Source organism: Cryptomeria japonica, chromosome 3 (genome assembly GCF_030272615.1).
Source record: "Cryptomeria japonica chromosome 3, Sugi_1.0, whole genome shotgun sequence".
Taxonomy (NCBI): domain Eukaryota; kingdom Viridiplantae; phylum Streptophyta; class Pinopsida; order Cupressales; family Cupressaceae; genus Cryptomeria; species Cryptomeria japonica.
Genome location: NC_081407.1, coordinates 349,994,722 through 350,021,643, shown reverse-complemented (window position 1 = coordinate 350,021,643; position 26,922 = coordinate 349,994,722). Strand labels below are relative to the sequence as shown.

Sequence of the window (26,922 nt, the reverse complement as noted above, 5' to 3'; positions counted from 1 at the left end):
GTATCTACTATATCTACTGAAGGCAAAGGAGAAACAGTTTCTGTTTGAACAGTCGTGGTCACCTTGGGAGAAGTATCTGTTTGGATGGCAACCATGGTTTGCTTGGTAACCAAAGGGCATGAAGAGTGTCTCATAAACTCTTCAAAGCCGGAAGTAGAGGTATCAATCTCTGACAAATGAATGCATGCAGGAGTATCCTCGAAGACTTCCAACAAACTCCCTTGTTGATGATCAAGAGGTGGCTCGATTGCTGAAATGGGAACAACATTCTGAGGAGACTCATCCACTACTCTGTTAGGAGGAGATAGAGGCAGCTCCATGGAAACTGAGGAGGGAATCTCATGAGGTGACTCCGAAGCTAGTGATATGAAGCATCATCTGATTGTTGTCCTTCCTCCGGATCATCAGGATCAATCACATGAATGGGAATCTGGGACTTTTCTTTCCCACGAACTGACGCCTCCTCAGGAGGAAGCACCATTGCTCGACTAACCCGCAATTTGATCTTTGTGCCTGAAGATGATGCACCTTCCTTGTTGTCAATCTGAATCTCAGACTTACGTCCAAGAGGCCATGTAGAGTCATCTTCTTTTCCAACCTTGACCTTGATGAGTCTAACACCATTACCTTTGAGCCAAGTGTTGGTGTTAGCTAGGATAAACTGAAATCTTTCAAGAATGGAAGTGCATTCTTTATGTGACCATTAGATTAAAGGAAGTGGGGCTTCATCAACCCTTTGTGAGACATACTCTGGATCAAGCACATTCCCATCATCTATCATCCCTTGCGGAATGTCCACCAGATTCAAATCAATAACTTGCTCAAGGGTGAGCCTGCAGTAGTTCATCTTGAGAACCTCCTTTTCTGTACAGAGATCCACCCAGATATCCTCAATGCGATGCACATGTATGAAGGACTTTTTGATCTTTTCCTTCTTACCTCAGTAGTCAAAATCTGCCCTTGACTTGAACCTTTTGAGTTTAATCTCCCACATCTCGATCTCCATAGCTTTGGCTTTGGTGGATGTGATAAGGGAGTTCCGGCTAATCTTCAATGGGTTGGTTGTAGAATTCCCCATCCCAACCTTATGTTTGATAGATTGATGTGTATGAACAACCATGATCTGTCTTACCAACTCCATAAGAACAATCTTATCAGTCGAGTATCTAGGAAGCATGTATGGCTGCCCAATGTAGCATCTGACTCTTATATAAGTGAAAGTCGGGAATTGAAGGAACAAGCAACCATACTCATTCACTCTTTCCCATGCTTCATCTGACACCCTTCTGTTCTTTAGAGTCTTGTCAAACTGGCACATAAAGTAACCAAAGAATGCATCTTGAACTCTCCTGAAATGTAATCTGCTGGGTCTCAAGTGCAGCTGATCATAGTATTTGCACACAGGTATAAGCGAGCGATCACCCTTGGTAGAAAGACCAAGGAAATGTCTAAGTGATGCTGCCAAATACACTAAGTATGAGTTCATGTAGAATGTCATGGTAGTAGGGACTGCCGCAAGTTGTTCACACAAAGCGTCATTGATAATCTCTCCCCATGATATATGATGGGATTGCGTTATGAACATGATAAATTGATACATCCAGGGCTCAAAAACATTAGAGTGCTCAAGACCCGTCATCCTGCTGAGTAGAGTAATGATGTCTCAAATTTCCCACTTGAAGTCACAACGTTACAACTTAGCCCACCTTGTGAAAGCGGCTCATGGCTCATGAATCCATCTGTTAATGTGGTGTTTGCAGTCCTTTTCCCTTTTGACATAGTACTCAATTGCATTATCCTTTGAAATCTCCATATACACAGGTGCTGATGGTATTCTGAAGACTTTCTCAATAGTATGTGCATCAAGGCGAGTTATTGCCTCACCATCATCATTTCTAATGGTTCTCGTCTCCTTGTCAAAGTGGTGAGCGCAAGCGAGAACACATTCAGGTTCTAGGGCAGCCACTGGAAAAGAAGATGCATGATGAATGTGGCTATCCAACAACTGCTGCATATTACTATCTTGTGCATAGATGGCACACTCGTCGAAAACTCGCCTGCGTTAGCATAACAGCAGAAAACGGCAAAAAATACATGCATTTTTTGTTTTTTGATATGGTTTTGGGCTGAGAAGGGGGAAACTCACTTGGAAGGGCCACGCTGAGAGCCCACTATGCTCTCAAGTAATCGCCGAGTTTTTTGGTCTATCTGTCAGGATTCATATATGGAATATAACATTTAAGTATAAGTTATACTTTAAGTTATATTCCATATATACTGTTAGGATGTTTGAGAGTGGTTTCGGACCTCTAGGAGTTATAATGCAAAAGCTAGTTTTTGGAGGATTCTTCAATTTTCCAGACTTAGTCAAATTTCAGGATCCTTCGGCGATGCCCCTTGACCCCAACTTGGGGGCGCTGCCCCCAAACCCCTGTCGAAAAATAAAGGGGGTAACTGCACTGATGGAAGTAGGGAAAATTTAACCTCCGAGTCTGATTAGGCTCCATATAACAACATAATTAGCATTGAAGAAATCCTTGTATTATACATTTTATAGTTGAAAGTCTGAAACTATGAGTATGAATGATGAAATTTCAAATATGATGAAAGTTTGAAACTAGTTTTAGCTAGAGCTAGGAAGAGGAAGTTGTATTTACTTTTGGTTTTACAAAAACTATTTACTATTTTGCTTCCAGCCATCAGCATCTCTCATGAGGATGCGATTTTGTAGACACTTTGCATTTAAATATATCTAGAATTAGCTTGTTTCTTTTGTGTTATCATTTATTGACTCATTGGATGCATCTTCTCATTAAATTTTGCAAAAAATATGCATTTTTTATTAAAATTAAGCGTGTTTTTACGTTGCCGAGTTTTTCGCCGAGTTTTTTTGAGTTTTTCCCGAGTTTTCGCTGAGTTTTTTTCTCAGGGGCTTGGCGAGTCGAGCCGAGTCGCGAGTAGTTCAACTATGATCCTGTGGATCCTCCACCCTTTTAATGAATTCTGACATGTCAACATGCTCTATTTTCGTATCCTTGATATGATCCAAAAGAGAGGAAACTTGTGAAGGGGAAACTTCATTCTGGTACTTGTCATATTTATACTTCATCTTCTTTGGAATGGAAGATGATGGTAAATTTGACATTGAAGAACAACTTGGTATGCTGCGATGAAGACTTAAAAGTGTTAAAGCAACATCAAGATTAGCTGCAACTAACATTTTTTCTTCTTCAAATGGGAAGAACTCCAACCCTTGCACTTCACAACTTTGTGAGAGAAAGATGGGAAATAAATGGGAATGTTTGAAACTTGACTTTGACCAATTTTGGATCTTGGGGAACGTTTTACAAGTATACAAGTGGGGAAGGACAAACATGCAATCGGATTTTTGAGACCCGAATGCAAGTATACTTGTAAAAAGGAAAATGGAGAAATGGGTGAAAAATGAGATTTTGTCATGTGGGAAATGGTGTGAATGGAATGTACGGATAAAGGCAATGAGTATGAACAAAATTGGAAGGATTTGGGGATGATCACTTTGAAGAAAATGGGAAGAACTTTCAACATGTAATCCGGTTTTAAAAACCCGATTTTGAAAGAATGGGTATTTTCCAACTTAGACATTTGGAATTTCACCAAAAGATGGTTAAAATGTTCTAACCATAGGGGAAGATCAATTATTTTCATCTTACTTGTAATCGGATTTTAAAATCCCGAATGCAAGTAATGAGGGAAAATGGGGAAGATCAATGCAATTTACAAATTGCTTTGCAAAGGGGAAAATCTCTCTCACAAAACCGTTTTAGGCAAAAACCATCAAAATAAACATGATTAAGCAAGGAAATAAAAACAACAAGACAAGAAATAAAAACAAAATGAAAAGAAATCATACCTTGCTTCAATCCAAATGCTCTTCCAAGGAAATGCAACAATCCTTGTGATGAAGACTTAAAACCTTTTAAATAAGCAACAAGTCGAACTCCCAAAACCCTAGCCACGTTTTTCAAAAACGTCTTATGCAGTAAAAATGCCTAACAAAATGGCATAAGAAGAGGTCAAAACCTCATCAAACCTCAATGCCTAGGCAAGAGAGGGCAAAACGACTTAGGAGATGAAAGATTCGTGGCATTTTGGAAGAGCAAATCATGGCATTTGAAGAACACGTGTTGCTGTTATAACGCCTTAAAACCAGCAATTAAATCCACCGAATGGCATGGAAAGAGTTTCAAGATGCATGAAAATAGCTAAGAATTCAAAATGCTTTCTTCCTCCTAGAAAAATTCCACAAAAATCGATTGAAACTTTCAACAAATTTGCTCCCAAAAGCTGGTCAGGTTCTTGAGGGAGAACAAGTAGTTCAAATTTTGCCAATAACATGTGAATTTTGGTTTTAGAAACCCATTTACAAGTTTAAAATGTTCACTTTTTCATGCACAAGGCAAAATTGGGTTTTTGTGAGAGAACTACAAGTTTAAAATACATGTATTAGGGAAATAAAATTCCCTTCACAAGTTTTAAACAACTCAACAAAAAGAAATAAACTTAAAATAATAAAACTTGTAATAGGGAAATAAAAACCCTATTACAACTTAAAGTGACTTTATAAAACTTGTAATGGAGGAGAAAAACCCCTACCATAACTTAAAATCACTTAAGTGGAACTTTTAAAAGAATTACAAGTCTTATTTAAACTTTATAATTTAAAGTTCACTTGTAATATGTCTAAAAAGTTCCTACAATGACTTGAAAAGCCAAAAAGCAACAAGGGGGAAATAAAAAGTAAGTTACAAGTTCTAATTCCATAAAGTGCACTCGTAATTAACTAAAAATTTCCCTACAAAGACTAAAACAAAAGAAAACATTAAAACTTGCAACTTAAGGAAAATTTCCCACCTGCAGTCAGGGAGAAAAAACCCAAAATTGAAGGAAAAACATAGCAAACAAACTCGAAATGCGATGAAAATCGAAATGTGGTTCGAGGATGGAATGAGGGTTAAGCCGGTCTAGGGGTAGGGCAAAATTCTTCCTCGGGAAGCATGCGTTAGAGTAAAATTTTCATTTTTTGACAAAAATTTTGAGTAATGGTCCATCATTTTAAAAAACAAAAATGAGGACAACAATGTTGTGCTGGCCGCCACCTACCAATTGGAAGGTTGGCGACCAGAGTGTTGGTCTTCCGAGGCATTTCCAAGTATCTTTTGGTAGTATGTTTACTCCTGAGCCTTTGTCGACGATGGTGTTTGTGAATTTCCTCCCTATAATTTCCATCTTGACGACGACTAGCTTCCTCCCAATGCTCATCGTCAACAACATTGGATCACGACCTTATTCCCTTCACATGGTGGTTTCCTTGTCGGCTCTTCTTGTGGCTTTCATTGTTTTTGGCCAACTATGTTGTTACTAATGGTGTTGGTAATTGCCACTCTTAGGTGCGACATAGCTTGAAGAAGGTCTGTCATCTTGATGGGTATTTGTAGCCTGTCGAACTATGTTCTTCACCAACTCCTATCGCAATGACATACTTGCAGTTCCCTTGGAGGTTATTCATTCCTTTGCCAACACTTGTTCTATTTTTGCTCTAGCTTCTCGGAGACTATCCTTCTCTGTACGGGGATCTAGGTACACTACCTTGTTTGTATCTAACCTGATGATCACCAAGACTTCCTTGTTCGGATCCTCCATAGCTAGCATATTCACCCCTTGCTGATTCGAATAGTTGATGTATTCATGAGCACCCAGTCCACACCATTTGCATAATAATTGTACATTGTCTTTTTTATTTTGGTAGTCTCTCGCAAAGCGCTCCCATTTACTACATTGTCAGCATTATATGATAGGACACCCTTTGCAGTCATACTGTATTTGGTTTCGCCTTCCTCAGTGATTTCCATAACTGCTTGGCGATACATTATGTGGTTTCGACTGAGTAGATTCTTCCTGTGTGAAGAGTACTTGTGTACTTCTAGTCTTCAAATTATAGGGACACTTATTGAATGACCCATCACCTGTCAAATCTCACAAAACATCTTTCTAGGATATTTACCTTTCTTGTGCCCCTCAATTTTGGACTCAGTACACCATAGTTCACTACTTTCTTTATTGGTTCCGTTGGAGCTCAAAATCACTGGTTGGTTGAACCCTAACAATATGCCAGTTTCTATTTTCAGGCTCAACGCATGACCTTGGCCAGTGAATAGAATCAACCAAAATGATTGCAATTCCTTGCACTTTAGGCTCTGCAGGACCTAGGCGGGTGTACCTTTTTAATTAAGCAGATTATAAATGTATCATTTTAACTGAACTATTATCTATTCTAGATTGGCATGAATATCTGAAACAGATTGATTTAACTTCTAACGTTGCTCTTATCTCTTACTTGCATAAAACTGAAATTGAAATATTGTGATGGTTTGGTTAATGATGGATTTGAAAACCGACTAGTGCCTTATCCTGGGTTGCAGAGTCATAAGAATTCATTGTTCTTCTGATGCCTAAAACTCAAACTGCTCAGCACCTTCTTGATTTATGCCTTGCTTAATTTTTCTGTTTATGCCTTGCATAAACGTGCAAATATGTAAATCATAAAACTGTAATCCAATCTATCCCTCTGAATCACTGTATTCTTTCAACAATATTTAACTCTTCCTTGAAAAGACCCGTTAAACAAAACACACATGAGCAGCTTGTGTTGTATTGACAAATCATGTATATCCTTGATATACTGATTTGTATGATTGAGAAGAATAAATTCGGAGACAATATTAATGATATTTCGTATTTGAAACAATAAGCAATTCAAGACACTTTCAGAGCAAAATGTTTCTGCACTTCTTTGTTGAAAACCCTAAATATAAGACATAGTCTTTTAAATAATATATTACAATGCTTTTTTAGATATGATAATCCTCCCTTCTTTTACGGTCATGATTCCCTTTTTATATAAAATGAAGGGGCAACAATAGCTTCTGACTGTTACATCTTATGGTTTACAAATAGTTATTTAACTTCCCACCTAAAACCAAAATTATAAGATAATCAATTATTTTATCAACAAAACTTCCATCTTCCCATGAGATGTTTTCATAATCAAACCATTCATTTTTAATGATAATCTCCACTGCATAAAACGATTCTCCCCATAATGCTCCTATGAGAAAATAAATTCTTCTCCATAGTTCCCGTTTGTGCTGATGACGTCATTTTTACTATAATGTTTTATATGGAGAAATAACATGCTACACCTTGCATTTCACCTTTATTAAAAATGACTTTACTTCTAAATGAAAACATAAATAATTTCCTCTTTCTTTTACTAACCTCTGATATGGTTGAAGATGAATACCCTTGAATTTGCTGTGATAATCATATGCATGAAATCACTTTATATCATATGAGTAAAAATTCACTCAGCCCTTTAATAATTCAACTTATCCGCCATCTACTATATAAATTCTTCCCCGAAGTGAATATAATTCCATTCTAACTGATAAGACAATCCCTTATTTGTAATTGGAAATATATTATTGACTCTGAAATGCCTCAATAAACTTTAGGGTTTCTTTTAACTATTCCATACATATCGTTTTGTTTGCTCACATTCACCCCTTTTTTTGACATTAATTGGATTAATCCCTTTGCTATTCTGTTAAGTTTTAAACTTCCTGTGAAAAATACTTCACTCCTGAACTATCATAAACGAATAGGGCCACATCACATGGAGCCAAAGATTTTGCCAGAAGCTTTTGCACCCCATCCTCTGAAATTTCACCCATTACTAAAGGTTTCATTGTTTCCCCCATTGGGAAATATTTCAATGTAAACAATAACCAGAGGAAGACCAACTAGAAGTAATACACCACCTGTTATTCCAACTGTAGAGTTGGTGCACCAAGTGCGAAGGCATGAGAATTATGGAACTAATCCACAATACGAACGATACCCACATCAGAATATAGAGAATCCATTGTAGAAGGAATATGAAGCTCCTGCAACGGCTACTGCTGCAGCTGTTCTCAAGCAGTGGCATATTTAATGTGCTCTCGAAATCAGTGCTTTCCATTTCCCAGCTTCACAATTCACACAGTCTGTGTTGCTGACTTGAAGGTGGCGCTTACTTTCATGGAAAAGCCATAGAACCTAATATGAGTTTAAATACAAGAGAATCCATGATCTAAGCGACCTCATACGATCACAGGGAAATCACTCAAAAGTTTTGAGGTTCGTTTGTTATGTCTAGGTGTTGTCCTTGTACTATCTACATCGTTTTCATCTCAGTGACGGGTGACAATACTCCCTTCCAAAAGCTTCAACTTTGCATAGAGAAGAGGGGTGTTTGGAAAAAGTCGTGCATCTGGGCTTTACACCTTTCAACTGTATATACTTGACAGTTTTTAGAGCATCTTCATCAAATTCGTTTTGTGCATATTCAATTTCAAGTTTATTCCGCGAACATCTAATCTCATGAGACCACATTTCTCTTAAGCATAGTTCTCGTGTTTGGTCTATTTGTCCACATTCTGCATGTATTTATCCACCATAGTATTTCCAATTTTAATATCTGACAAAAATATAACTTTTGCCTTATGCCCCAAGTAGGGTTTTTTAACTTTTACTATCTGGGAGACTTTATACTTTGGTGTATAATATTCTCCAAAACTCCCATTTCGAGCACAGGTAAGGGCAATACCAGCAAAGGCTGTGTAACTTGGGATTAAACCTCTCAACTGCATCTGTTAAGAAGCCTTTCAACAAAATCGTTCTGTGCATCTCTCTAGTTTAATTACCACAATAATTCTTGAATTCTGCTCACGGGTCTTCTATAATGATTCTCAAATCTGCAGACAAATCTCCATTTATACCGGCCAATCGCACTGGCTTGGAATTTTTTAACAATTTCATTATGTGTATACTGCAATCATTGCGTTCCATGTAATGCAACCATCTTCCTGACAATTTTTAGGGCATTTCGTCATATTTGTTTGGTGCTCTTTCTTGATTTTTTCATGAGACCATATTTCTTTGAGGCAGTAACAATTCATATGCCTCGCTGATGCTTCTACATTTTGCATAATGCCTACTATGGTATTTGCATAAATCTGACCAAATCCATTTATGTTTTGATGGTAGCCTATTCACATATCACCTTTCGGCGTAGGGTCCCATTTTGGTGAAGTGGTTTCCTTCTTTGTTAGACGTCCTGCATTATACTGATGTTGAATTTTCGGTGAGACATGAGTTTTCGGTGAAACTATTTTGTGCCATCAGAGATAGCTTATTTCTTGCCGATAACAAACTTGAGAATAACTCTTTGCGGGGTCCACCACCTTTTATTCACCCTTATAATATACTGCAAATCATTTTTAAATGATTTGGGGGTAAATCAAGAAATGACTTTAAATGACTCCTTCCAACATCATTATTTCCAGAAATACGATGATATTACTATTTAAGTCATTAAATTTGATTTAAATAATCATATATTTTCTTACTTGGTCCTCTAATTAAGTATTTTAATCATTTTTAGAAAAAATGATTAAATAACATCAATCAATGTCATTCCCTGGTGATGATTTATCCTTTTTTATAAGGCTCCACTCTGTAAAGAAGCTTAAACTTTCTGCCTTCTATAAGTCTTGGATTATTTAAATCTAGCTTTGAGAATAAATAATAAATAAAGTTAAACAATCTGCATTCACAAGTCCTCTTAACACCATTTGCTGGGCTCTACCCTCTTGGGAGCTGCATTTACTCCACATATAGTGCGAAAATTTAAAATATTAAACTATGCTTGAATTTGAACCACGATTTCATGGTGAATACAATTTTAGGGTTTTTACCTATTTTTCTTATTTAGGAAACATTAATTTTTTGTAAAAATTAGGGTTCCAACAGGTTCCTTTCTTGGCCGTCAATTCTTTCATCATTCTCATCATAGCTCTTTCATCATTCTTATCATATCTTGTCGTAGGACCTGAACCATTTTGGATTCTTTGTTGCTGGTACCTTCAGTGCTCTCGTCATTGTCCGTCTTCCTCTTCCCTTAGGAAAATGTTTTGTTTTCATTCTGGATGTCGTAACGTACAATGACAAGGGTACTACCTTCATTTTCTTCCTCATGGAGGAAATCAATCCCTCAATGAACCACCTTTTCTTCAACCCCTAAGCTGCTTAGTTCTCCATCTTACCTAGCAATTACTCGAGCCGACAATTGTATGCTTGTAAGCCTACGATTATATGCCTGTACGTTCTCATGCTTCCCTTATTTGGTATTGTAGATTTCAGCAATAATTTCATGATCATCTTGTAGGAGTTTGAACTCTACCTAGAACGCCTTCTTCAGTTTTTCCCAAGATTCTAGGTGTTCGTCTTCTAGTTCTGAGAACCAATCTATGGCTATACCTCGTAAGGTTGCAAGAAATGCCCTTAATAAATAGTCTTTATCTAACTGACCACTTGCCAACCAAATGGTTTCGCACATCTTGTAGTGCCTCATAGGATCCTCTGACCCATTCCCCGTGAGCTTTGACAATTTTTGTCGATCCACATTTGGACTTGCCAAATAAGTCACCATCTTTCTTGCCTGCTTACTCCGTTGTGTGTCAGACTTGGGTGGACTATTCCGACTGCTACGTTCCAATGCTTTCCCTGCACTCTCTGCCACGTGCGTGTCCTCTATACGTTCGCTTCCAACATCCCCAACACTTTGGGTACTTCTAGTCTCTGGTTTGTTTTTGTGCTCCCTCTGTCCAGGTGTCTATGGTTCGGATCTTCCAATTCTTGTTTCCTCTGAGATGGATAGATGATGGAATATGTCTATGAGTTTAGGATTTCCCTTTTTGTACTTGTACGACGTTGATTGTATGGATGGATTGTCTAATCACTCGATTGGATTTTCCTCAAATGTTTCTCATAATCTTCTTCTTCATTCTCTTTGTTGTACAATCCTTAAAGATCGCTTGATTGCTTTGTCTTGACCACCTTGTGGCCTCCTTTTGCCTTTATTCGGATCTAAGGGCATGAATCGCTCAAGGCTGACCCAATTTCTTTTAAGGCAATGACGCCAAAGGTTTACTGCTATATCTGATAAATTAAATATAAGAAGTCACAATACAGATGACAATGCATACCAGATAGAAGAGTAAAATATATCTTTATTCGCATGTGAAATTATTACAGAGAAGAAGACCAAAGATGGTCGGCCAAGGATTCTAGTTCATCCGACTATACAATCCTCCCTTCCTTGACGATAGACATATATTTAAAGGACTCGACGGTTGCCAAGAGGAACACAACCGTCAACCAACCGACACATATAACTACTAGAGAGTGACAACAGACTTAATTTGGACAATTAATACATTGTCGGATAACCAATATTATCAAACATAACAATAGGTATTGTACGCTGACTAAACCTTGTACTGAAATGTTCAAGGTTCAAAGTCTATGAACAGTTGCATCTTGGATGGTGAAAGGTGCGATTAAAAGAAGACAAATACTTTTAAAACTCACAACTTCTATCTTCAAGTGTGCACTTTCAGGGAAAGGTCACATTTCACAAAAGGAAAATTCAATGTTAGAAAAACCTACTTAACAAGGGTGCACTTGGTAGACATAGGCACAACCCGTAAAAGAAGACTTAATTTCAAATGCTTCTAATTTGGAGAGTGGCTATATTGCACATGTGTTTCGTTTTGTGTTTTACTGAAAGGTGCAAATTAAAACACTGGCACACTTCACAACCAGTGAGGTGTACACAAAGTGTCTGTTGTTCCACAAGGGTCTTATGACAAGGTTGAGAGTGTGTCATGAGGACTCGTGAAATTTTCAATGAACAAGGCCCTTAATTTGTATAGAATCTAGATAGCAAACACATAAAGTGGCAGCAATTGTAATATTTGTATGTTGTTTTCAAATGTACATTTGTACGATTTTATATCACTTCGTTGATTATAAAGGTGATTTAGGCTTTAGACAGCATGAAGTAGTTAAAATATGATATTATCTAATGATTCAGAGGGCAGAGCTGCAAACCTTTCAATGATATTGAAGAAAAGGTTTTCTAATAAAGGATCCCTGGGTATTGGCCAAAATCCTTAGCTGAGCTCAGGCATTCAATTACTATCAGTTCAGTCAAACAAAGATCTGTAAACATTTAAGTAAGTTTGGAATTAAGTTTTCAATTTAATTTCCAAATGTATTCATCTTTAACGAACAGGACACATTTCTGGTGACTATGCTTCGAGCATAACCTCTTTGTGGCAATTACTGAAAATGTGAATGACATTGAATTTGTTCTGTTCTCATCCCATATACTATTACTGCTAATATTTGTACATGTCACAACCTTTTATTGGAGGCTGGTAGGCTAAAGTTCATCGAGGAATTCCTCATGACATTTGAAAAAACAAATACTAAAAAGCTAAGGAATTGTTTCAGAACCATAGTTAACTCCTCAAGCTGAGCATACTCTTGATTCTGGTCGACCATGGTACTGTGCTATTGCAGAGATCATGCAAGGTGAAATACCAGTGGGGAATCTTAAGCCATCTCTACCTCTAACTCATGGTTTCCACTTGTGTAGGTTCAAATGGTCCATATTTTCTGGAAGCTTTTCTTGTAGATACTTCCACATTGCATGGATGTCTCTGCAGGCCAAACTGACAAGGATATCTTTTCTTGCAAGTCAACTAACTGAAGAAGCTCTAGTGGCTATCAAAAAGATTCTAATGTTATAATAAATTTACTGTCCTTTTTCTAGTCAAACTTTCCTGGTCTATGACAGTCAGGTGATTTGACAACGCTTGTAGTCTCTGAAAATAAGGTCATTAGAAATTTCAAAATGTAGTTTCATACATCCAGTAAGTGTTCTGTGAAATTTTCGACAAACTCTCACCAATCACTTGCAAATACACCTTGCAAGGCTTTTTGTACACCCTGTATAATATGGGTCAGTCATTTTTTGTCCTTTGTAACATAGTCACACATATTTTGAGCAAGTCATTCTGCATTATTAATGGTAAATCCTTTTTGTTTGTGTTTTTTTTTGGTGAAAAATCCAATGTTGTCTCTTCAATATGTATTAAATCTTGTTTACTATTATTCACTTGCATTTGGGCATCTTGTTTCTGAAGAAAAGCTGTTGTTGTAACTCTAAAATTATGTTTGGCAAGTTTCTCTCCTTCTTAGGGTTTATATTTTTGATGGATTTTCACATTTCAGGTTTACGAATCAAACCATGGAGACAACAATCTGGTGGGTTCTATCCAAGGTCCTTGTCAAGTTCTTTCTTTTGAGAAGTATACAGAAGAGATTGAGAAGAGAAGAGAACTTAAGGAAGGAGGAAACGACAGCGATACATTTCACCCAGTCTTCTTGTGCAAGTATGTTCTTTCAACTTTCTCACCTTTTTTTGGTTTTTACTATCGAAGGGACATTTTTTAGATTAAATCCAAATTCCAATCAATCAACACACAAACCAAAATTAATCCAAAAAATTAGCCACAGTTGTGTTGGATTACTGGGAATATTTTCAGAATTTTTGTTTTGAATTTTTAAGTATTTACAACCAATATATATATATTTAGTAAACTTGTGATATTTACAGAGTCAATTGTAGTAAATTGGATAGCTTCTGGATTAAATGATATTTGTTTAGTACATGCAACTATACACAGTCTAATCCAGAAGCTATTGCATTTACAGTATATACAACTTTCTTTAATCAGGCAAAAAAAGATAACTAGGGGGAAGTTTGGAGTGCTGCTCATAAACAATAGTTTCTGAATATCTCTATTCGTCTGTGGCTGCTCAGTCTGTAATTATATCACAACTTTTGTGTTGGTGTCTCCATGCTTGATCTTATCCCTGATGAAATGAATGAACTGGACTGCCTAATAAGTAGCTCAGATACAGTATGATTTCACCACTCAAGATTTTGTATGTTGAATGCAATGATGTATAATTGTCTTTCATGTTTTGATGACTAATTTAGAGTCGCTCAATCTTTAAATCTCCCATGGTTTGAATCTTTTAAAATTTGTAATAAAACATGAAATTCCCTTTGGTTTTAGTTGCCAGCCTTGGTCTTTCAATGGAAGACAAGAAATCCAGCATCATTATATCTATCACCACCATCATTTACAATTTTACAGAATGAGATTTCCCTTTGGAGACCTGTCAAATGCCAGCCCTTTGAAACTTGAAGGAATAACATCTGCTGTTTATCCATTAATGACTGAAAGGTCAGCCTGTTGATTCCTGATGGGATAAGAGGAATATTTTTCAAACAGAATTAGGAGATTTATGTAAGGACACTATATGGAAATCCGAGTTCTATTTTCATTTCTTTCTTTTTGTCTCATTTGAGAATACAGACACTGAATTGACTCAACTGCTTGAAGGTTTGCACCCATTTTTGATAGGTAAAATCACCTCATTCCCTGATTCGTAAATCACATTATAGAAGTTGGATCAAGGCATTCGTAAATTGCAGGGTAGTGCAGTGCATGAATTGGTGATTGTAATGCCCCCTATTTATACACTGTCAATTCCCAAGGGCAACATCTATTTTACTACCTTCTATCACTATTAATTGAGCATAACTAACTAATTCTTTGTAATATAACTTATGAGCCACTAAAACCATGCCTAAACCTAAACCAATCTGACCCTATTCCCAGAAGAGGGCTTGGCTGCCTAGGGTGCTTGACACCAGCTCCTTAATGTAACCCAAATTACTGGAACTCTGTCCATTCACCCTTGGGGCCTGTTGGTTGAAAATTTTGTACACCCACGAGGATCTGCAAAATTGTGGTTTCAATCACAGCACATGAGTATTAACTCTCCTAATTTAGGGAAGGCTCCCCCTTTTCTAACACTTAAACTAATGCTAATTTAATTTAAAATGGATGGGACAACAACATTTTCTCTTATTTCAGAAAAGATTATGCTCTTTTCTCTTCATAGAAAAGAAGCAACAATTATGAAGTAATAATAGCAGCAATTTAAAATAAAACCAAGAGAGGAAATGAAGTTTCTTGAAAGCACAAAGACTTCCGTCACTTCCTCCGGGACGGGAAAACAGCAATCAAGCGCGAAGTCTTGAGTTTCTAAATTCCTATCTACCCTTTTCAGAATTATGTAATAAGGACAATCTATAGCATGTAACAACACAATGTCTGTAAGTATGATGTACCAAGAACAATGTACAACATACGGCAGCACAAAGTCAGCAATTATGATGCACCTTCAATTTACTTTAGATGGGAATTACTACAAGTGCAAAGTCTTGCAACTTTTCTCAGCTACTAACAACAAACTAAACTAATTCCACCTTAGATACTTGCAGCACAAAGTCTGCAGATAATTTGGGGTGAAGCTCTTCTTAACAATCTTCCACAACTTCAAATAAGCACAAAGAAATGCTCCAATATGACATAAGAACACAAAGGACACAAAGTATGGCTTCAACCCATAGTCTGAAATTCCAACTCCTTGATATTGCTTGAGAATAAACAATTTACAACTTCAAAGCTCAACGTCTTTACAAGTGCAAAATTCTGCAAAGTTTACTTGGTTGCCAATAATATAAAGATTACAATAGACCCTCTCAAGTATATATAGGAGAGGAGCCTTGAGAAAAAGGTGGGAGGATCCCAACTAACTTGAGAAATTCTCTCAACCACCATGACTTATTCCAACTAGAGTCCTAATTTAACTCAACTTGTAGTTGCTTTACATGTAATTACATTTTACAAAAATGCAAGTGAAAGTGACACTTGCAATTACAAAACTTGTTTTTACATGTAACTTGTCGAAACAAAATTACAAATACACAATTGAAACTGTTCTATGTGTCCGAAGACATGACTCTAACTACACCATCTTTTGTTGGTGACGATCTTCATGTTGCTTCAGGATGCTAGAACTTGAAGTATGCAAGATTGGTGAAGACATCTCAAACCGGAATGGGAATTTGCATCCTTAATGATCTTTGTGTCCTTGGCCAACAAACTTCAATCTTATCTTCTTGCTTGGCGTAGTACTGGCTTTTCAGGAGGGAAATGCTTTGCAAGGCTGAGGTAAGAAGCCTATCTCTGTCTTGAAAGCATTCTATGCTCTCAATCATTCATATCACTTATCCATCTCCTTGTATGGCTTTGTTATATTGTTGTTCTTTCTTTGTATCATCTTCCAATCTTGGAATTTGCTTGCAAAATAAGGCCCATGCCTTTATTTGTTGGTTTGGTAGGTCGTGTGTGCAAACATGCCTAGCATGGATGAGACAAAGGGGCTGCAAAAGTGAGGCCAAAGCTCAATTTTGGGTTTGGGAAGACTGACTACAAGTGTGGAAAAACAAGAGCATTGACTTGCAATTGTGGAGAACAAACATGCAACTTCATATGTGCAATAGGAAAATACAAGTTTGCACTTGTAATTGGATCCTAGAGACTCATTTTCAAGTGTTGAAACTCATTTTCAAGTGTTTTTGAGTGCATTGTGGACCAATTTCGGGTTTTGGAAGGCTGGCTGCAAGTGCAATGTAGGGAAAAACTTTTACACTTCCACTTGTAATCGGGTCTTGAAGACCCGATTGGAAGTAAGCATTTTGATTGGGTATAAGCTTGCAATCTTGTGGGGAAAACGTTTTTCCAAAACCCTAGAAGCAATGAGCAAGTAAAGAAACATTAATGATTAAACAATCAATCATGAAAGCAATAAAGAAAACCTTCATACTTGCCCATGCTTGAAAGATCAAACAATGACAATGAAACAAGCACCAAGTCTTTACGTGGTCAAGGAAAGAAGTCGAAAACCATAACCAAATCTGCAAAAACGTGGCAAAGGTAGAGCAAAAATGGGGTTTCAATAAAGTTGCAGACCTTGCCAAGTGTTCTTCATGCCAAAAATCTTCCCAATAGGGGTTTGAATGAGCAAGAGCAAGTAAAAATCAGTTGCAAAATTGATTTCGGGTTTTGAAATGTTGTTGTGTAGCTAGGTCGGATCCCTGCTAGGGCCGACCTAGTGCACAAAATGCCAAATGGCCTGTTGGCCTTGGCATTTGGATATCTCAGTTGTATGAGTCTTATTTGGGGCAGGCCCTATTTGGGTGAACCACATATGTGTAACTTGTGATTAAGTTAAATGTAACTTGCAACTAAGAGAGACTCATATGTAACTTGTAATAAATAGGTCTGACTCTATCCTTGGTGCAAAAAGTATATGGCCGACTTGAGGTCTATTAGGAGGTATTGATTCATATATATGCAAGGTCATGATTGCATCAATAGATATGAATTCAATAACATGAAGGACATGTAGTGTGCTCGGGGGTAACAATAAGAGCTTATTGTCTATGGTTGGGAAGGCAACAGATCTGATGTTTGCTTGTGGTTAACGAGCACTACCGTAAAATCAACATGGTATCAGAGCCGAGTTTTTGCTTGTGGTTAACGAGCACTACCGTAAAATCAACATGGTATCAGAGCCGGGTTTCTTCTATAGAGCCTAAACGCTTAAAGGTAGATCCTGTGCTTTTGAGGGAGTTCAATCAAAGTAATTTGCAGACTGAGAAATCTAAGTGCAGGTAAAAGTCAATTACCGAGCCTCTCAACTTAGGCGCGAGCATCGCATATGCTCTGTGGCGAGTAATGACCATTGAGGTGTCGATGATCACCATAGATCTGTCATTAGTGCTCAATGACAGATTCAGTCCGATGCCTTGGCATTGAAAGTCGCCAAGCCTGGTATCGAAATGTTGACGGTAAGTGGAGTCGCTATGGACATCTCTGTCCTTTTAACATTCTATATTCGAATTCTTCATTCGGGGAGGAGATCATGTTGTGGAGGATTCTCTTCGGCGATCGTAACATTTTACTAGCAAATGAAAGTGATGGAGATCGCTCGCTTCACGACGCTCGTGGCTAGAGACATCGACAAGGTGGCAGCAAGCATTTTGAGGATTCAACGAAGCGATGCGAGTCGGTACGTGTGCTATCGATTGCTCAGTGTAATGGAAGGTTGAGATTGAGCAGCAACATAGTGGCGAGTTTTGTGATGATCACATTAAGCCGCACACAAAGGTGAAATGTGTGCGTATGGGGACGAAAGCGAATGGAGACACCTAACGATCAGGAATGGTGGAGAAAGCCTCCATGCAATAACGCCTTACAACAACTCTCACATCATCCTAGAAGCTTCGAGAGTCAAATGAAGCATTCGTTTCGCTAAAGCCTACATAGGCATAATTGGATGGGGTTGCGAATTGGATGATAATTGGATGATATTGCAATTGAAGGTCTAGTTATTTGAGTTCTTACTTATGTCGCTCTTGAAGATCATCTGAAGTTTGTCCTAGGATGGGCACTGCAGCTTAGAATTCTGGCACACCCTACTACAAGTGGATTTCTGTCGCATTCATGTGGTTGTTCCATCACTTTGCTGTGGATGGTATTAAAGGCAGTTCTTCAGATGATGCTTAAGCTATGCTCAGAGCAGATATTGTGGACAGATGATGAGTGATGGCGAGGGCCAAAGGCCACGCAGCCATCAGATCATCACTAGGTGCTTTGGTGTGATCAATCCAAGTGAATGGAAATTTCATTGTTGAGCAAAATTATAAAAGATAAGTACTCTTTATGTTTGAATAACGCTACATCATTGAATAGTGAATCATGTATTGACATTTCCCCTGACTATCATTGTCTCTCTTTAAAATGCTTCCAGGACGAATCAGAGATTGCATTCAAGGAAGGAAGATTGCTTGCATTTCTTCGCAGAGGAAGAATCAACATTCAGAGGGAGTGTGACATATCGTCAGAAGTAACCTTGGACGAAGAGATTAGAAGGTTGATATCTACTTCAGAGGGAGCTTGACATTTCAGCTTCAGAGGAAGCTTGGCATTCCAGCTTCAAAGGGAGCCACGTCATCATGAAGATCTGGTTAATGCATTTTTCTCTGTGATGGAGAAATTTGAGGTGAAAGCCCTTGTTAATGAGTTCTTCTCCGTGAGGGAGAAGTTCGAGGTGCAATCCCTTGTTGATGCATTCTTCTCTGGGAGAAGTTTGAGGTTAAAGCCCTCATTCCACCCTCTGCGAGTAGGTATGGTGGATCCACCCTCTGTGAGTAGGCATGGTGGAGATGCATTCTTCTTTGGGAGAAGTTTGAGGTTAAAGCCCTCGTTCCACCCTTTGCGAGTAGCTATGGTGGATCCACCCTTTGCGAGTAGGCATGGTGGAGATGCATTCTTCTCTGGGAGAAGTATGAGGTTAGAGCCCTCGTTCCACCCTCTACGAGTAGGCATGTGGTAATGAACCCTTTTGTGGGAGAAGGTTGAGGTGAAAGCCCTCTTCCACCCTCTGCGAGTAGGTATGGTGAGCCCACCCTCTACAAGTAGGTATGGTGGGTATCATGGAAGAAATTCCATAATGTGCTTGTTCACCCTTTGGGAGTAGCTATGGTGAATGTATTATTCATGGGAGTAGCCATGGTGGTAGTCACTATGTGACTTGGTTATTTAGAAGGAATGCTCCCTAGCTAAGAGGGAGTGTTGTTGTGTAGCTAGGTCGGATCCCTTCTTGGGCCGACCTAGTGCACAAAATGCCAAGTGGCCTATTGGTCTTGGCATTTGGATATCTCAGTTGTATGAGTCTAATTTGGGGCAGGCCCTATTTGGGCTAACCACTTATGTGTAACTTGTGATTAAGTTAAATGTAACTTGCAACTAAGGGAGACCCATATGTAACTTGTAATATATAGGTCTAACCCTATCCTTGGCGCCAAAAGTATATGGCCGACTTGGGGTCTATTAGGAGGTATTGATTCATATATATGCAGGGTCATAATTGCATCAAAAGATATTAATTCAATAACATGAAGGACATGTAGTGTGCTCGGGGGTGACGATAAGAGCTTATCGTCTATGGTTGGGAAGGCAACAGATCTTATGTTTGCCTGTGGTTAACGAGCACTACCATTAAATCAACATGAAAGACTCTTAACAAGTTTAAAATAACTTGTATTTCCTCATTGCAAGCATTTCGGGTTTTTCATGACCCATTACAAGTTACAATGACTAGTAATCCTTTACTTGAAGCTAATCGGGTTATTTTTGACTCATTACAAGTTGCTTTTTACAAACAACTTGTAATAGGGCTTTGAAAATCACTTTACAAGTTTTAAATATGACTTAAAGGTAATTTCAGGTTTTGGAAGTCACTTTACAAGTTAACTTTTGACTTAAAGCCAATTTCTGGTTTCTTGGAGACAAATACAAGTTGGAAGACTTGTAATTTCAATTACTTGCAATCACCTCAAAAAGACCCCCCTTGACTTGTAACTTGACATTTTAAACTACGAACCCACTTGTAATCGGGTCTTAGAAGCTCGATTACAAGTAAATGCATTTACTTGCAATGACATCTTAAAGTTCCCCAACTTGCAATGACTGCTCTGAAACCCGAAATTGCACAGAAAACAGCTAAAATGAAAGCAAAAACTGACCAAAACTTTCACAGAGATGGAAGATAAGCTTGTGATTGATTTACCGTCAAGAAATGTAAACTTTCCACCTTGGGAAGCATGCCCTAGAGCCTTAAAATCACAAATTTTGTATAAAAATCTCCTACTTGCAGTGACTGCTCTGAAACCCGAAATTGCACAGAAAATTAGGAAAATGAATGCCAAAACTCACCAAAATTTGGACAACAATGGCAAAGACACCTCCTGATGATTTGACCCTATCGTATACAAGTTTTGCACCTCGTAAAACGTGCCTTGGAGAAAAAAAGTCACATTTAAACCAAGATTTAGTAAGGGTTGTCAAATTTTTGAATTTTCAAAAAATTGAGACAACAGGGCTTGCAGCTGAGATTTCAAGAGGAGTCCTTTCACCCTTGGGGATTCTATTGAAGTGGTTTTATTCTGCCCCTCCCTAGCAGCACCCATCTCCCTTAGGGGATAGAAAATACAGAACTGATTATGGTTTTAGGACAGTTTAAAGACATTCTTTTTATGTTTCAGGAATTATCATTTGTTTATTTATCTTGTTATCTATTTGTTTATGAACCTATGATATGTATCATTGATTAACTCTTATTTGATATATTTAAATTAATTGGTAGTCATGTTCTTTGATGCATTTAGTATCACTGTAAATCTGGTTAAATACTGTCTACTTATAATCTTCAAAATGGATTACTAATTATTCTCCTTAATGTTTATTTATGAGTTCTTCCTGATTTTCAATCTAATATTCTTTTAATTATATTTCTGTTATTATAAGCTACGGCAGATTATTCCCAGAATGAAACATTTGTAGTATAATCATACAGTTGGCAGCAGGTTACAAGTTGCTGACATCCACTGACAGCCTTTTACTTATTTTTCCTTCCTATCTTTCCTTATCATGTGATGCCTTTTTGCAAGGAAAGACCCCGCTATTTAACATGGGGTAAGGGCCACGATTATTAGGAAAGGCGTGACTATACTTGGAGTCATGTCCTTCGAAAACAAATCGTTGTATACTGATGTTCTTTTTATTATTAATGACTGTTGTCTTTGTATATTAATGAAATCGTTGACTTCATATTAATTTCTACTTTTATCAATCATAATCGTTGCTGTTGTTAATATCATCTGTTCTTAGTAATTTAACTAATGCTTCCTATGGTCGGCTAGCAAGGGTATAGGAGTTTGCCTTCAATATTTAGTTCTTTTATTATTTATTTCTGTTTTCTTTCATGCTAGAAGGCAGGTAAGAAGTGGTTGATAGGCAAGGAAATGATAGTAAATTATGTTTATAATTTATAATATATAAATTATGTTTATGATATTATATTAATTTATTTTTATTTGAATATTTCAAGAATATTATAAATATTAATTAAATTAATTATATTTAATAAATAGATAAATATCAAATAATTATTCGTTAGTAATTATTATATTATTTAATAATAATGATTGCTTCATTCAGGATAAAAATAACGATCAAGGAGGGGACATGATAGTTTCAGCAAAGTAAAATATAATTTAGCAAATTTGCTGGTTTCAGCAAAGTAAAATGAATTTTGGACTTAAATCTTGAGTTTAAGGCTGAAGTGTTGGTAGACATAATTCCATTAAATGTTTGTGATGTCATCGTTGAGTCCATATCTCAATGACAAGAATTTTTGTTTTCTTTATGGTGGTTGAAAATTTTGTACACCTAGGGGATGTTCAAAATTGTGGTTTCAGCCACAGTATGTGAGTATGATACTCTCGTAATTTAGGGAAGGCTACCCCTATCTACAAACTAAACTAATCTAATATGGTTGAGACAACAGTCTTTCTTCTTCTTTCAAGAAAAACTACACTTTTTTCTCTTCATAGAAAAGTAATAGCAATTGGAAATAAATAACAACAAATATAGAAATGAGAATTTTTTTGTAGGATTTTTGGAACATAAAGGGAAGCAAAGTTTCCATGAAAGCACAAAGACCTCCGTCACTTCCCTGAGACGGGAAAACAGAAATGAAAGCACAAAGTCTTCAACACTTCTAGTGTCCTATCAACCTTCTCAAAATGATAATAATGTACAACACACAACAACTCAAAGTCTGTCTATATGATGCACTTCACCTTACATGCACAAGTCTTGAAATAAAAAGCAACACAAAGTCTACAAGCTATCTCCTTAGTTGAGCTTTCTACACTAGCTTCAAACGTGATAAACAACTCAAAGTCTGCAAGATCGAGTCTGGAAACCAAACCTATATCTCCAAATGCATTTAGCAGCTCAGAGTCTGCAAGATTGAATTTAAATCCCTCTTGAACAATAGAACAAAAATCACAATCAACTCTAGAAAATGTCGTCACATAACTTGAATTGGCACAAATTCTCAACACAACTTGCCTCTTTTATTGAAAGCAATTTAATTTACTTCTAAGCTCAAAGTCTTAGAGTGCACATATAAACTGACAAAATTTTGTTGCATTGCCAAAAGATCTCAATTACAATAGACCCCCTCAAGTATTTATAGGAGAGGCGCCTTGAGAAAAAGGTGGGAGGATCCTAACTAGAGAAATTCTCTCAACCACTATGACTTATTCCAACTACAGTCCTAATCTAACTCAACTTATAGTTGTTTTACATGTAATTACATTTTACAAAAATGCAAGTAAAAGTGACACTTGCAATTACAATTTTTGTTTTTACATGTAATTTGTCAAAACAAAATTACAAATACACAATTGAAACTATTCTATGTGTCTGAAGACACAACTCTAATTACATCATCCTTTGTTTTGAAAATCTTCATGGTGCTTCAGGATGCTCTGTGATCGAGGTAAATGACATCTTGAACTGGAAAAATAACTTGCACCCTTGATAGTCTTTATGTCTTTAACCAACGAACTTCGATCTTATCTTCTTGCTTAGGGTAGTACTAGCTTTTCAGGAGAGAAGTTCTTTGCAAGGGTGAAGTAAGAAACCTATCTCTATCTTGAAAGCATTCTATGCTCTCAACCATTCATGTCACTTATTCATCTCCTTGTGTGGCTCAGTCATGTTGTTTTTCTCCCTTTGTATCATCCTCCAATCTTGAAATCTGCTTGCAAAATAAGGCCCATGCCTTAATTCATTGATTTGGTAGGTCGTGTGTGCAAACAAGATTGACATTAGTGAGACAAAGGGATTGCAAAAGTGGGGCCAAAGCTCAATTTCGGGTTTTGGAGATTGCATTACATGTGTGGAAAAGAAGAACATTGACTTGCAATTGTGGAGAACAAATATGCAACTTCATATGTTTAATGGGTAACTACAAGTTTGCACTTGGAATTGGACCTTTAAGACTCATTTTCAAGTGTTTTTGAGTGCATTTTGTAGCAATTTTAGGTTCTGGAAGGCTGGCTGCAAGTGCAATGAAGGAAAAAACTTTACAAATTCACAAGTTGTATTCAAAGAGCAAAACAACATGGGAAGATCATATAAAAACCTGAAATCTTGCTTGAAGAATGCCCTAGACCAAAACAAATGAGCTTGGGAGAAACCGTAATGCTTTTATAAATATGTAAGGAAGCAACCACGTTGGGATTGCAAACAACAAACAAATCCGTTTTGTTTTTAAACCTGTCCACAAAAAACGGCTTGGAAAGAGAGATGCATTTGATTTCAAACACTTTTCAATGGATGAAGGATGCAAGACATGTTGCAAACGTGGCAACTAAGACGAAATTCATGCTTCCAAAACGTGGCAAGAACCTCAGCAAAAACGGATTCAAAAATGCCTCTGATGAATGCAAGACATGTTTCTGAAAACCGTTGAATCTGAAAAACATGGCAAGAACCAACGATCTCCAAAGCCATAGCCAAGATTAGGGACGGATTCAAGGGAGAAATGCCACAAAAATTGGGTTTGTGGAAGCAAGAGTGCAATTCGAGTTCTTCAACTCCAACTTCAAGCAAAATGTGCCCTTCAAAAATGCAATCAGGTTTCTAAAACGCCTTTGCAAGTTTTAAATTGCATCATTTTTCCTTTCCTTTAGCAAATTCGGGTTTCTAGGGAACAAAAGCACAAAAATAAAGAGCAAAACGACTTCCAATGGGGAAACAAAACCCCAGTTACAACTAAAACAAATAAAAACATAAAGACTTGTAATAGGGAAATAAAATTCCTATTACAACTAAAGACATAAGACATAAAAACTTAAAAACTTAAAAGACTTGTAATAGGGAAATAAAATCCCTATTACAACTTAAAAGCACAAAGTAGGAATTTTTATGAGAACTTACAAGTTCTCATTAAACTTGTAATTTTAAATTCACTTGCAATTTGTCCAAAAAGTTCCTACAAACAACTTAAAAGACAAAAAGGGAAGAGGAAAAGAAAAAACAAGTTACAAGTTACACCTTTTTTATAAAGCTCACTTGTAATTGCTAGAAAAAACCCCTACAACACAAAAACAAAAGAAAACTCCTAACTTGCAAGAGAAGGAAAATTTCCCACTCGTAGTCAAGAGGAAAAAACTCAAATTTGAAGGAAAGGCAGAGCGAACAAACTCGGAATGCGATGAAATTTGAAACATGGATCAAGGATGAACTGAAGATTAGTCCCATAGTTTTAAAACTCGTGGACTCACCACGGACTCGCGAGTCAATGGGAGCCACGAGTTGACTCGTCAAGGACTCGCGAGGCGAGTCCATCTAAAAGACTTGCGAGTCTTTTGCAAGGACTCGTGCGAGTCTTTTGCATGGACTCGCGAGTCTTTCAGATGGAGTCACGCGACCCAGAAAAAAAGTCATGCAAGCTTTAAAATTGAGTTTTTTTGAAAAAAATTTGCCTTCATTTGGCATAACTAAGGGAGTGAAAAATAAAAGAAAAATAACACCCGACGCCTTGATAAAATAATAAAAGTATTTTTGGCCTCGTGGGGCGTTGCCTCTCGACCCCGCCTTGTATCGCGACAGGGAGCGCACAAGGGGCGCTGTCCCTTGACCCTGCAAGGGGCGATGCCCCTTGACCCCAACTTGGGGGTGCTACCATCAAACCCTCATCGAAAAATATAGGGGGAAATTGCGCCGATGGAAGTAGGGAAAATTTAACCTCTGAGTCTGATTAGGCTCCGTATAAAAGCATAATTAGCATTGAAGAAATCTTGGTATTATATATTTTAGAGTTGAAAGTTTGAAACTATGAGTATGTGACATGTGTAATGTTTCAATTATGGCTCTTATGTTCTCTAAATGCATTAATTTCTTTATGTTTTTTGGTAAAACTACGGTTTCTTTTTTTGCCGAGTCCTTGCTGAGTCTTTCACGAGTCCGAGTCCGAGTCCAAATTTTTGGTTTGCTGAGTCCGAGTTTTTCAACTATGATTAGTCCAGTTCAGAAAGAAGCGAAAATTTTGCCTCGGGAAGCATGCCTTAATAGTAAAATTTCCAACTTGCAATGACTGCTTTGAAACCCGAAATTGCACAAAAAGCTAGAAAAATGAATGCAAAAATTTACCAAAACTTGGACAATGATGGCAAAGACACCCCTTGATGATTTGACACTAACAAATGTGAGTTTTGCACCTCATAAAACGTGCCTTGGAGACAAAAATGATGCATTTTAAGCAAAAATTTGTAGGGGTTGTCACATTTTTTAAAATTGAAAAATGAGGACAACACTTAAGAAGTTAGAATCAATATAAGGTTTGGTTGAATGGGAAGCATTTCATTTTGCATTAGTATTTTTGAAAGCACAAGGTTCCAATGGAAGGTTTGTTCTTCTCTTGGTGGATGGAGGATGAGAGGAAAAGGTAACCAAGATGTGGATTATGAAATGGTTTCATTCTTAGGAGCAGCAAAAAGGATTAAAGGTGAATCCAAGTCCCAAGTTGCTTCTTGAGACCAAAAGGTCGTAGTCATGTGGAGGTAATGACAATGATGTTAAGTTGATTCCTTTTAAGATATGTGCAAGTTTCCTTTTCAGTTATCATGATGTTGTGACTGAATCAGTCAAGAGACCAGTGACTCTTAGTACATATTAGCTTGAAAGGCAAGTAGGCTTGAAGGTCTTGTTGGCACACACATTTAAGTTGAGTTCCAAAGAAAGAGTTGTACCATATAATTTTTTTGTATGAAGTATGAACTCTATCTCTATTGTTTTCCCACGTGCAAGTCATGATAAGGTCTTGCTAGATTGTTTTGTCTTGTCATCACTGTGGGTTTTGAATGTTTGTAGGATCATGGAAATGGAGTTCTTGAATTCATCTGTCTTGGCAGAGAAAGAAGGTTGCCATTGAAGGATTTTGTTTTTTGAAGACCAATCATGCCCTTGATGTAGGAGAAAGGTATTGTGTTTTCAAAACTCAAGAAAAGAGGTGAAGTAAACAAAATAGATGGTAAAGAGGTGAACACCTTTTGTTGAATTTGTTACAATACTAGGATCACAAGAA

At 37.3% G+C, this 26,922-nt stretch overlaps 1 protein-coding gene across 3 annotated transcripts in view; it reads left to right on the top strand.

The window, feature by feature from the left end:
* Positions 1–26,922, top strand: part of LOC131076516 (uncharacterized) — a 161,366-nt gene that overhangs the window by 93,339 nt on the left and 41,105 nt on the right. For all 3 annotated transcript variants that reach the window (XM_058013746.2, XM_058013747.2, XM_058013748.2), the window contains one exon: positions 13,222–13,382. In XM_058013746.2, coding sequence (XP_057869729.2) covers positions 13,222–13,382 — 161 coding nt within the window. The remainder of the gene's footprint in view (positions 1–13,221; positions 13,383–26,922) is intronic.